The 14207-nt window shown below is 41.3% G+C and overlaps 1 protein-coding gene across 1 annotated transcript in view; it reads right to left on the minus strand.

Annotated features, from left to right (window-relative positions):
• Positions 1–1254: 1254 nt before the first annotated feature.
• The window catches only part of FTO (FTO alpha-ketoglutarate dependent dioxygenase), a 358438-nt gene continuing 345485 nt past the window's right edge, over positions 1255–14207 (minus strand). Inside the window, exon 10 of the mRNA XM_056526317.1 lies at positions 1255–2057. Within this exon, the coding sequence (XP_056382292.1) occupies positions 1910–2057 (148 nt within the window). The 3' untranslated portion in view covers positions 1255–1909. The remainder of the gene's footprint in view (positions 2058–14207) is intronic.

Below are 14207 nucleotides of genomic sequence, written 5' to 3' on the forward strand. Positions count from 1 at the left end.
AGACCACCACCAGTCATACTTTTAAAGATACGCCTTAAAATTGTTAGTGTCAAAATCAAAACAGATTTTGGCTTATTGCCTAGTAACATTTATTTTTAAGAAGATAGTCATTCAAAAATCGAAAATGAAAGAGATCGTCTCAGAAGAGGCATACCTCAAGAACAGTGGAGATCAAACGCGAAGAGGGTAAGCTCTTCTTGTAGAGGTCTTTGTGATCTGTTGCCATTGACAGATATTACCATCCTTAGACCACTGGGATTGGTTTCTCATTTCCTCATTGGCAGCACATAACCTACTGATACCTCCGGTTTCTGAAACTCTAAATTCACCCATAACACATTGTGCACTACTCTTAAGCACAATTCAGTAATGTGTATATTAGTTATTAGGACATCTTTTTTACCTGTACAAATAGGTATAAAACTAAGGCTTTATGGTGAAAAATTCTGATGTAATCTCAAAAGGTAACTACCGTACAAAAAATGGACCAAATCTTTTATTTTTCTAAAATGTATTAACAAATATATCCGCACCTTAGAAAGGATTAGGCCTATACCACAGAAAGTTAGATTTTTCCTTTACAACATATAAATTCCAAGTATTTTTGTTATTCTACAGTACAGTAAAAAAATAAAAAAAAAACATTAGTACAGTACGATGTTCATGTTCTTAGCATTTTTGTGCCGCTTAGGACAGTACTTTCGGTTCCCATTGGTTATTTGTGTCTTCTCCAGAAACGATGAGTGCTCATGAATTTACATTTAATCTTACAGATTCCTTTTAGGAATAAAGTTTTGAAAACATGTTTCAATAGACATTTCAAGCTAGATGAAAGAAATGAAAAGAGTAAATTAAAGACTTTGAAATTATCATTTCCTGTTATATGTTTTTGGGAAAGCTGGTTGATAAAAAGTATGGCAGCCATTCCTACCAAGAAATGCAATAGTATATTGCTCTGCTCAGGAAACCAGGAAAATCTTTCCCGAATAAAAGTAATGAGAAAGCTTTCCCTGTTTTGTCCTGATTTAATAGATAACCTAAATGGCTCCTGCACAGAGCCATACTACGTCATGTACACTAAGGCTGTATGTAGTCCTTATGGTTCCTTCATTTGTATTTGGGATGATCTTTGACTAAAATGCTTTTTAATTAAGTTAAAGTATTACTGTCATAAAAAAAAATACATTTGGCATGTCATGCAGACATAATAATAGTCTATGGAGAATGTAATCTGCATAGTGCCAGATTGGGTATCAGGTCACCGAGTAAAGTGTGCTGCTGCATGCTTCACCAAGCTATGTCTTGTGATCAGGTCACCGAGTAAAGTGTGCTGCTGCATGCTTCACCAAGCTATGTCTCGTGATCGGTGAAGTTCTGCTCACTGAAACCCCGACTGATGAAAACTTGAATGAAAACCTGCATGACAGTAAAGCTTAAAAGAGTTCTTCCAAAACTATTGATAGTCTATCCTTAGGGTACCCTATTAATGTTTGATCATGGAAGATGAGGAAGATCATGTAATATCTTCATATTCTAAAGTAATATCATGATAGCATCCAATTTATTTGCACTAGGGATTGTACTTTAGATACATAGAGCAGAAAGTGTAAATATGTATAACATTTAGTCAGTGTTGCCTTTCCTTTCTGTGAGATAACATGACATTCTGTATGTGACAAGCTGCTATTGGGGATTTTTTAAGTTTTCTCCAGCACACATGACTAGGACACCTGACTAGAAAAGAGAACATCTGTTATAGGCCATTTAACTAATATTTGTGCGTTACTTAGCTTTCCACACATTTCTTTATAACTTCTAAAGTACACATTTTACTGATTCGTAGGTAGGGCAACTTTGTATTCCTCTTAGAAGCAAATGCAGAAGATCAGCTTTCACCAAAAGTAACTTCTTAGTCCTTCTCTATTAGATTCTCCAATGTTGTCAGAATTCCACTGAGATCAAAAGGCAGAGGCATGGAGAAGTCATCCTCTTCCCAATACGGGTAGCAGCGAGGCCTATGGTCCACAGGTAAAGACTTTGCCAAATTGCATCGGCACCTTAATTAAGAGAAAAACAATACAATGTCATATTAGGAGTTGGAAAGGAATTGTTGCCTTACTGTAGAGCAGTGGTGTCCAAACTGTGGTCCTCTAGATGTTGCAAAACTACAATTCCTACAATGCCGGGACAGTCAACTGTCCGGGCATGCTAAGAATTGTAGTTTTGCAACATCTAGAGGACCACAATTTAAAGACTACCATGTAGAGCGATAGCAAGGAAACAGTTCTACAGTTACAACTACTGCTCTCCTTCATGTATATCTCCCCTCTTCCGTAACCTCGGTTGACCTTGATGGACATTTTAAACCATACTAAGTAACTGTGGTAAACATTACAAAATTCAGAACAGATGATCGGGCAGTTCTTGACACTACTACGTATGTGCGCTTATGTTGTCAGTTCAGTAAAAAAAAAAAATTCATACAGATGACTAGGTGTTTTGTGGCTCCACTCTATGTGCTTGCTTGTAGCCAGGTTTTCCTTCATCTTGGGCAAAGGATCAGTTTGTAAATACTCTGAGCAAGGCAGAGTGGCACCACCCCCGCACCCAGGGTCTTGGGCATATGCCCACCATAGTTATAACCCTGACTTTCCAAGCCACGATTTAAACCAGTCAAGTCAAACACATTCCACTTCCTTACTATCTTGGTTTTCCATAATAAGTAGCCAGGGTACACTATGTTTTCTACTAAATCATTTTATGGAATTACATTAAATTAAACTTCTATTTTTCCTATTAAAATTGAAATGCAATAAAAGCAGCAGTACAGCTAGTACAGCTATATCCTTGACCTCAAGCAATATAAGTTTTACATTGTTTGATTTTATCCCTAACAAGGCCAACCATGAAGAAAACATGGATAAGCGATGACATCCGAGAAGTAGCAGTATTAATATTATCGCTTTAATAGAAATAGTGACAAGCTATTAGTTTAATAGAACGGGTTCTCATTTTCTTCCCATTTCCATCCTTCTTCATTGGCTTACAGCCCAGTTGCTGTACATCTGCTGTCTTTGTAGAAGATTATACTGGCTCATTGTTGGCAAGACCTTAACACTATTTAGGGAGTCTGAATAAGTAACAGTATCAGTAATGCTGAATACTGATGTTGCAAATTTTTACATTATAAAATTGGAACATATTTTGTATTGGGAGAAATACATTTTTTTTTACTTGTTTTTTCTTGTTGCTGATATTCTCTAATAAAGCATCATTCTAGTCTCCCCTTACTAGCGCATTCGGTTCAGAAACATTTCATATACATACAGACTTAAACAAAGATGCCATGATCATGTTAGCAGCATGAAATACATTTTATTACATTGGGCAATTCTTTTTTGTTAGAAAGGTCCCCCAACAATAATCTTGTCATATAATATCCCCACTGCTGGGATCCCAGAGATTTCCCAATTTCCCTGTAGCACCACCACAGCCGAAACAACACATTTCAAAGTTTTCATAAAACTCAATGAGCTGTCAATATAATGCGCAGACATCCTGGGTCCTCTCCGACGAAATGTCTCCTAAGGCTAGGTTTCCACACAGTTTTTTTTTTTTTTTTCTGGCGTTTTTGGGTAAAACTGCTGTTTTTGAGCCAAAGCCAGAATTGTATTCAAAAGGAATGGGAAAAATAAAGAAAGGATTTATACTTCTCTTTCCTCATAAGGGTATGTTCACACTGGTTAAGGTGTGAGCGGAATGTTCGCTTAAAAAATCCGCTCAAAAAGGATTTTTTTTTCCACGCTGAATTTGCACTGAATTCCACTCTGATTTCCTTGCGGAAATAAAAGAGGATAGGACACGCAGTTTCGAGCGAATACCGCGTGGAAGCGTGGCAGACTACCAAATTTTTTTTCATTGACTTCTATGGAGTTACGAGCCGAATTCCGCATGCAGAAAGAACATGTTCATTCTTCATGCGGAATGGAATTCTGTGACAGAATTCCGCTAGCAGAATCTCCTCAGTGTGAACTGAGGAGAGGAAAGTTAACTAAATACTATGGGGTATGGCCCTGCTGAATGAATTGGAGAGGAATAAGGGAGCAGAATTACTCGTGGAAATTCCTTTCCAATTCCTCAGTGTGAACATAACCTTAGTCCACTTCTAAGTTTGGCTCAAAAATTGCAGTGGCAGTTACCCCCCCCCAAAAAAAAAAAAAAAAACAATATCAGAAAAACCTGTGTGGAAACCTAGCATATAGCTGCTCTTGCATCTGGCAAATAGAGTGCCCCAAATAGGAAACTCTCCGGTACCATCTCAGAAGTCTTTAACACCAGAAAATCCTTTTATAACATTCAGAAGGTATTGTAGCAGTGTATGTATGATCAACTTTTTCAGTCTTCCAAACACCAAGGAAAACTATGCATTTCTAGGTCATTGTCCATAAAATAAAGTCTGTCAGCGTAAGCAACCATTCAGATATTCAACCGATCATCGGTTAAACAAAAAAATAAACCCTTCTAAAGTCTGACATAAACTTCAAAGAAAACATGACAATTTCCTCTGGACAAGCTTCTCCAGATCAGAATAAAATAAACATCCAAAAGCAGAATTAATCTCTATGTAAATAGGCACATCTGCCTCCGAAAATAAAGTCATAAAATATAAATAGGAACCATGCTAAAGGGAATTGTTAGTAAAACAGATGACTGTAACATTATATACTACTACTTGGATGAGCCAGGTTTGCCTGTGTTATCCCTGGTACAATGTCCTGCTTATCTTCTACAGTACTTTTTTGTAGTACTTCCTCAGAATGCCATATTGAGAGTCATTACTGACGCATCTGTAAGTGATCTGTGATGGTTCCAGATTGCATTAGTATGTTATTGGTGTTTTAGCAATCCTTTACATATATATATATATATATATATATATATATATATATATATATATATATATACACAATTAATAATATATATATACTTAAATGCTTAATAATATCTAAGCTAATAACATCTTTAATAACATCTAATAACATCTTTAATATGGACATTCAACAACACATTCATGTGAAACAGTCCTTCAGTTATATTTTTATCAGCATTTTACATAAAAAAAAAAGGAGTTAGACCATTGACATAAAAATTAAGACTGATTCACGGTATTTACCCAGTCTGTTGGCGGTATACATCCTCAACCTGTCAAAAAGGTGTGCTGGAATATACCATGGCACATTTGCAGTATTTGGGCAGTGTACTGTAGTTTAAAGGGGTATTCCGGGATCTAACATTTTATTTCCTATCCCCCATGATCTCCCTGCATCACCTCCGGTTTCCAGGACTGGAGACATAATGTAACGCCACGCCCCCTCGTGACGTCACGCCACGCCCCCTCCATTCATGTCTATGGGAGAGGGCGTAACTGCCGTTACGCCCCCCTCCCATAGATATTAATGGAGGGGGTGTGGCGTGATATCATGATGGTGCGTGGCGTTACGTCTCCAGTCCCGGGAGCCGGAGGTTTCCGAAACTGGAGATGCAGCTCCACATACAATCTCTGAAGGGAGATCGTGGGGGGTCCCAGTGGCGCCCCCCCTCCGCGATCAGACGTCTTATACCCTATCCTTTGGATAGGGGATAAAATGTTAGATCCAGAAATACACCTTTAATGGCCCAAATGTAGTAAGTTAGTGACTACGTTTGGGCCATTTCCTTCACATATACATTTATCTAACATTGCTCAAAAGCATGGTCTGCTGCCCTTTTGCATCCTGCCAAACAAACATATAGGCGAGGGACATGGAGGAATGTAGTCACTAGCTGTAGTCACACATTTAGGCAAGTACACCATGGTAAACTTTGGCATCTTGGATTTTGTGGTTTTTCTTTTGTCTGTACCCGCCATTCCCACCCCAACATATGACTCCCCTAGATTGCTGACTTTCTCTATTGATATTTTGCATCCCCTTGTACTGTGCTTTTGTCTACCATAGTACATTCAACATCATAGGGCCAAGACCATAGCCAGACTTGTTGGAAAAGAGCATTCTATTGTTTAAATGTGTGATCCACTATTAAAGCTTCTCAGCTTCCAACAGGATCCAGGATTTTTTAAGATGAGGAAAATTTGAGAACTTCCTTGTCGTTTTGTTCATTAGCCTCATTATTCATGTGACATAAAACACGATCTACATTACATAAAACATACATCAGGATCCAGAACACATGGGTACAAAGAACCTTTTGCTTCCTTAATTTAATGAAATGTTCTTAATGGTGTCTTCCCCCCGAGATTTATAAATGGACTTATAACATAACTTCTGGCACCTCCTGAGCCAGCATCATGGTGTTCTTTATCGTCTCCTTGCGGTCCTCTACACTCACATGGTCGTACATAACGCGCCTGTCGTGGAATCACCGTATAACATTCTCATATATCTGCTACGTTCACGATTCAGCTTGAGATAATAGCATCTGTTAACATGCACTAAGTACTATCACAGAGCACATCACTTCATAAATAATAAGATTAGCCGACCTGAAGGCCCCCGCAGAAAGAGTAATGAGTGTAAATGTTTCTCATTAGTTATTTAAAACAAGCGGATTAAAGGGCCAGGCAGTGGGTAACCGGCCATGGGCCTTCTGGCAAGAAAACTCTAACACTTGTATTAAGACTGCGATGGGTAAAGAGATTTGAGGAGAGTGAAAGGTTCTTAACTTTTTCACTGCCAATTGAGCATTTGATGATCTGTGTATCTCTCAAGAATTGATTTAAATGTCACAATATGGCCACAAAGAATATATTTGAAAAGCTATAAAACACCACATTCTACATGAAAATGAGGGATTTTGTAGGTAATATACACGTATTATCACAGAGACTGTGACCTGCATTCTACCTAGAGAGTGGACTATTGATCATTTTGATTATTTATACAGCAATAGCATAGTCTATTTACAAAGCAAAATGTACTGAAATCTTGATTAAAAATGTATCTGTTGTACATGCCGCGCACTAAATATATTATACATTTGTATTATGTTTTGACAAGTGTCTAGAAGAGGGGGAGCGTCTAAATGGAGGTTTACAATGAAGCAGATTTAAGGGTGTGCATTCTTTTTGTTTGTTTGTTTTTTTGTGTGTATATGTGTGTGCCAAATATTGTTTTGAAGGGAGTCAGCCAAGTGGTGGGAAAAGGAAGAGAAAGGTGTTTAACATACTTAGCAGGGTGTACCAAATGCCTCTCACAGCATGAACCACTGTCATGTATTTTGGGCAATCTCTGCCTGCTTTGTTTTAAGCAAAGTTTAGGATATTAGTATTGTCAGATATTCCCTCTGGGGATAGCTCTGGGATCGTCCTTTGCCACAGCCAAAAGGACACGTTTTTACTTCATTCACCAGGCAAACAACAACTTCTTCATGCAATTCTGGCTCCTCGCCAGCTTTATTAAACAGGTTGCAGATTAAACAAACATAATAAAGCCAAACAAATCCCTGGGCACTTGGACCACTAACTACACTTTTATAGCTTGCCCTAACTATGCCACCAGAGGGCTTAGCCCAGCCAGTGTAAAACACATGTACTCTGCAACCTCTTAACACACTGTTCACACTTAGCTTGTCTTGTGTTATACAGCCAACTCATCAGACAGTCCCTCTCCTGGGGAACAAACACTCCTCTCGTTTCCACGTTAATGTCACTGTCCACATTGGTGCCACTTTTTGTGTCCACCACAGCCACCTGCTGTGTGCCCGTCTGGCAAAGGGACACAGTGTCTCCCCCCCCCCCCCCCCTTGTATCAGACCACGATCTAGGGGAGAGCTCAGACCACACTGTCTGACTTCCTTATAACACACTTCCCATCTCTGCTGGGCTTCATTATCAGGCCCCAGGTGAAGGTTTCTCCGAGATCAGGTGGGGAAATACACACTTTCCCTGCCTTACTATCACAGTATATTAATTTATCTGCCTCTGAGTATTTTATTCATAAAGGTTCTTGTACCCAAAAAGAAACCTTACATTGTGGAATAAGGCAGCAGGTTGTGCACACATGATGCAGCACCATTTACTGTCTATGGTGGTGCTGAAGATAGATGAGTGCTCAATTCAGCTATCTCTGGAAGTGCCAAAGACAAAGAACGGTGCTGCACAGCACACATACAACTCACCATTTCATCTTAACGGTGCTCAGACCCCCCCCCCCCCACAATATGACAGCTATTTCATATCCTGTGTTCTAAGCTGCAATACTTCTTTAAAGAGTTAGTGTCAGAGTTAGTAACCCCTTAACGACCACGGACGTAAATGTACGTCCTGGTTTGGTGGGACTTCGCACACCAGGACGTACATTTACACATTTACGTCCTGTGTATGACCGCAAGCATCGGAACGGTGCTCGCGCCATACACGGCAGGTTCCGGCTGCTAGCAGCAGCCGGAGACCCGCCGGTAATGGCCGACATCCGCCATCACGCGGATGTCCGCCATTAACCCCTCAGATGCCGTGATCAATACAGATCACGGCATCTTCAGCAGTGCGGTACTTTGAATGGATGATCGGATGGCCCGCAGTGCTGCCGCGGCGATCCGATCATCCAGCATAGCGGCTGGAGGTCCCATTACCTGGCTCCGGCTGTCTCCCGGGGTCTTCTGCTCTGGTCTGAGATTGAGCAGACCACAGCAGAAGATCACCGATAATACTGATCAGTGCTATGTCCTATACATAGCACTGAACAGTATTAGCAATCAAAGGATTGCTATAGATAGTCCCCTATGGGGACATAAAAAGTGTAAAAAAAAAAGTTGAAAAATTTAAAAATAAAAAGTAATAAAAAGTGAAAAATCCCCTCCCAATAAAAATGAAAATTGTCAGTTTTTCCCATTTTATATCCCTGTATATGGAAAAATGAAAAAGTTAAAGGTGGTCAAAATAGGGCGATTTTAGATTACTGATTTTGTACAAAAAGTTTTAGATTTTTTTTAAGCGGTACAAAAATATAAAAGTATCTAGCCATGGGTATCATTTTAATCGTATTGACCCACAGAATAAAGAACACGTCATTTTTACCGTAAAGTGTACAGTGTGAAAACAAAACCCTCCAAAATGTGCAAAATTGTGGCTTTCATTTATGACGTATGACGTCACGCCTCCGTCCACTTGTGACATCATGCTCCACCCCTCAATGCAAGCCTACAGGAGGGGGCGTGATAGCTGTCACGCCCCCTCCCATAGGCTTGCATTGAGGGGCGGAGCGTGATGTCACACGGGGGCGGAGGCGTGACGTCACACGCCACCGACCTTGTGGTCGTCGGTAATCAGACCTGGAGCGAACACGGACTGATTATAAACGGGGTGCCGCGTGCAAGATCCCGGGGGTCCCCAGCGGCGGAACTCCCGCGATCAGGCATCTTATCCCCTATCCTTTGGATATGGGATAAGATGTCTAAGCACCGGAGAACCCCTTTAAGGTTAAAATGGGCTTGGTCCTTAAGGAGTTAAAACAACTTTTGATGTGTTTCACAGACATATCAAAAGTTAAGATCACATCGGGACACACTCCGGAGACCCACTAGGATCATGGAGAACTATATGTCGCCATGGTAACAGACTACAAACTGTGTAGTCTGATAATGCAGTCATACATGCATCCATCACCTAATACTTCTTAACATACATTGTATGGGTTAGCAAAGCATATAGTAGTTAAAAAATGATAGCACCATGTATAGACTACACATTTATTTTCTTAGTTTATTACCATGCAAACATATAGTTATAGAGATAGTTAATAGCATATAAAACCAAAAAATTTTTTATTGAATGAGTGTAATAAAAATAACTTAATAAATGCTAAATGGTCATTTTAATTTTGTAACAAACCTAAAGTGCCCATTATTCATAAAATAAATAAATAAAATAAATAAAAGTGTAATTTACAGAATTCAGTTGCTTGACACACGCTCGTTGTGTATATCTATATTTACACCAATTAAAACCACAGTGGGGCAAATGTATGGAAGTTTTCCATGTTTTTCAAAGCATTTAAAGATATGCTTTACAACAATCCGTGCTGACAATGACACAATAGCCTGACCCAAACCCTATTCAACAAAAATGATTTTAAAATATGTTTCAAAACTTTTACTATTTAAACCATAGGACTTTTTGACTGCACATTCTCTTTAAGCTAGGTTTTACCAGAAAAGTTAATATGGAAAAACCATTTAGGCTGCCATCACAAGGCAGTTTTTGATCCAAAGCCAGATGTGGATTCGGAAGGAAAACTATAAGTCCTGCCTTTATATTTCCCATTCCTTTTGAGTCCACTTTTTTGGTTCAAAAACTGCAGTGGTGATATGCCATAAAACTGCTGTGTGTGGTGGCAACCTTAACCCCTTTCTGCCCCAGGACATATGCATACGTCCAAGTTGCTAGCTAGTTAGCGCAACTGAATGTATGCATACATCCTTGCAGTCTATTGCTCAGCACGATGTGCTGCAGGAGATCGCTGGCGGGACCCGCTGTAGCTGCCAAGACCAGGATTGCGCCGGTCTCAGCAGCATTAACCTCATAGATGCCATGATCAGTCGTGATAACATAATCTATGGGGTTGACAGGGGAAGGGGGTTCCCCCTGTCCACCAACAGCAATTCCGTTGGTTTCCATGGCAGCAGGAGGCCAGCTGATGGCCTCCTGTCTGCCTTGCATGGCCGTCTGTGAAGTCCAGCGATAAACTGGATTGCACAGGTTGCATGTCATTGTACACTGAATGTTATACTGTGCTGCAGTACAGATGTACTTCAAAAACAAAACGAAAAATAGCCAGCACAACTACCTAATACAGGGCTGCACGCTGCTGTGACAAATACAGAGTATGTGTGTAGTGAGTTTGGGAGGCGGGGCCGTGTGCCGGCGTGACTGTGACGCGTGGCTCCGCCTCCAAAACTCACTACACACATAGGGCTGCTGCCGGAAAGCCCTGTCTGTATATTGAGCAAGGCATACGCAGAGTATTTCCCGCTGCTGCCGTAAATTTTGCACAGCGTGAGATACGCTGCTTATACGCCAGGTGGGAACGCACCCTTAAGGAGTTTTTTATTTTATTTAAAGGGGTACTCCACTGGCCAGCATTTGGAACTAAATGTTCCAAGTGCTGTTTTCCATCATAGACTTGCATTAAGGGGGCGTGGTCATGGCGCCACAAGGGGAGCATGGACAACCCCTACAACGCAAAAACAACGTTCAGAACATTTAGTTCTGATCGCTGGCCAGTGGAGTACCCCTTTAAGTACCCCATTATTTCTATTAGCCAAGTCCACAGCCTGGTAAGGTCTGCAAGCGCTCTAACCTTTAGGATATTCCATTGCATTAGTTTCTTTTAAACAATCGTGAACATATACTGGCCTCAGTTTTGTATAACCACTAATAAGAACTTAGCCGCAGCATGCAATAAATGATTGGAATATACAATGCTCACCAAATATTATTTCAACCACAAGATTTCAATCTCCTGGGCCCTTTTATAGCAGAACAACAAAAATCCATAATTTAATTATTAAAGGGCCCTACTATTTCCCATCATCATCAATTCTGGGTATGTTTAGTAATACAGGTTCTGACTGACATTGCATACAGTGGATTTAAAGGCTCAGCATAAGAATCATTACCAGATCTGTACCATTGTATTATAGTATTAGAATCATACAATATTGAAAACATTTGTGTTGTTGTTCACGTACTCAGAAAAGTAGGGATAAGTTGGATAAGTGCTGCCATGTTAGTTGTGGCTCAACACTTATTCAGTTAGCAGTGTATGTGTTTTGACAACAGTGGGTATAGGTTAAAATGATGCCGCCTCTGCAAGATCTTACATGTACCCTTACTATCCATTCAATTTCTCGGTTCTTCAGTTACGTGGAGGAAAGTTCTCAATCATATCTCCAGATTGTGTCCACAGTTAGTATTCTTGCAAGAGACACATTGGGGGGAGGGATAACCACCCTCCTCTTCGAAACAGATATTATATATTGACTGCATAGAAGCTTAATTTGAAAACTGGCCGCTGCCGGAACCCATCGCACCCCCTATTAATTTGAAGGAGCCGGACCGAGTCACCTAGTGTCTCTGATCAGCAAATTTTTGGACTGTATCCAGTTTTGTTGCAGGACTGAAAACCGTGGTCTGTCGCGGTTTCGGTCCAGGAACCGGGGGGGGGGGGGGGGGTCCCAAACATCTTTCTTCTTTACAAACCCTGCCAGTAATATTGCAGATGGCAGATGTTATGATGCTCGATAAATTGTTAGGGCAACTGCATTAGTATTTCCAAATTGCAACAGTTTACATTTTTAGTATTAATATTCATAATATTTATAGCATTGTTGCTAATTTCTATTACATTATATATTATGCTATGAACTGTGAGCTTTACAAAGACTCACACTTTGTATAAGGGGGAGAAACGTTGCCGCTATTTTCATGTGCATGTTATTTGAATATATTTTAAGATGCACTGAATAGGATGCTGGACTCATCTCTACTATATACATTGTCTACTTGAAGTGGGTCAATAAAATTTTTATCCATGCATCCCTGTCCTTCCAGAAAAAAGTGGTGTGCTACTATTTCCAGAATTGGTTTTGATGTTGTCTAGACATGTAAAAAGCTTAGATCACAGGGGGTCTCACTACTGAGATCTGATGCCATCGCAAGTTATAACCCTGTAAAATCTCAAAGAAATCAGTCATATTGGATGTCAACTTTGAAATAGCTTCATAAAAACATGAAGGGGTATTCCTGTAATAAGTTATCACCTATTCAACTAGTAGAAACACCCACCGACTGATAGAACAGGTGTTCTTTTTATTCTCTTCAAATGGAGCAACGGTTAAAGAGTACCTGTCATCAAACCATATTTTCTTAACAAACTCACATTATATTCCCTAACTACTCCTAACACCCCTCCTGCCCTTAAATTTTTTTACTGTGCTTTAAAAAGCTCTGTATCATACCTTTCCCCTTCCTCACATTGTGAGAGCCCCCGGCAGGAGAAAGTGGGCATTCCCCAGAAGGCACAACTTCAATGAAGCCTGCGATAGCTGTGCCTCACCATGACACGCACACACTTCCTCAGTTTGGTCTCCTGCCAGGCCGGGAGGAGACCAAACTAACTGTTTGACTTGCGGTAGGGAACAGAACAGAGACATCTAGTGGTCGTTTTATCAATCACATTAAAAAACATATAAAGGTTGAGAATTTTAACAGCAAGTAAATAGCAAAGTGTCTTATAATTACACAAGGAACAGTATATTAAAAGTTTAGTTTGATGACAGGTACACTTTAACCTCTTAAGGACCCAGGGCGTATGGATACGCCGTCACACCCTGGGCCTTAAAGACCCAGGGCGTATCCATACGCCCTGGCGTTTTCCGGTCTCTGCCGCGCGCCGGGCAGAGATCGGAACCGGATGCCTGCTGAAATGCTTCAGCAGGCATCCAGGGCAAATGCCGAGGGGGGCCATGTAGGCAATCGCCCTTGCGATCTGCGGCGATACCGGGCTGATCGGGTCTCTGGGACCCGACCGCCCCGTAATTTCGCATGATCCCCGGCTGTCACAGACAGCCAGGACCATGCTAACGTATAGGAGCGAGGTGGCAAGCCTGCCACCTCCTCCTATACCCTGCGATCCGTCGGTTAGTTAACCGACCAATCGCTGGGGGGGGGGGGGGGGGGGCGGTTACTTCCTCCCCTCAAAGTCCGGAGAGGACGGGAGGAAGACCGGAGGACGCGGCGGGGGACGGGGGAGTGCTGGGGACTGGCCCCGGTACTTACCTCGTCCCTGAAGACCCGGATCCTGGCGATGAAACAGCGGCGGCGGCGACAGGTGAGTAGATCTTCAGCCGCGGTCGGGCCCTTTACAGCAATGCACGTCGCCGTAAAGCGACATGCATTGCTGTAATGGGACCCTGTAAACTACAACTCCCAGCATGCCTAGACAGCCCTTGGCGTCTGGGCATTCTGGGAGTTGCAGTTTTGCAACATCTGGAGGTCCACATTTTTGGGACCACTGTGCCCTTCCAGATGTTGCAAAACTACACATCCTCAGCATGCCCTTACTGTCCAGGCATGCTGGGAGTTATAGTTCTGTAACATCTGGCCCTTCAGATGTTACAGAACTACAACTCCCAGCATGCCTGGACAGTAA

This window comes from Hyla sarda, chromosome 6, assembly GCF_029499605.1.
Source record: "Hyla sarda isolate aHylSar1 chromosome 6, aHylSar1.hap1, whole genome shotgun sequence".
NCBI classification, from domain to species: Eukaryota; Metazoa; Chordata; class Amphibia; order Anura; family Hylidae; genus Hyla; species Hyla sarda.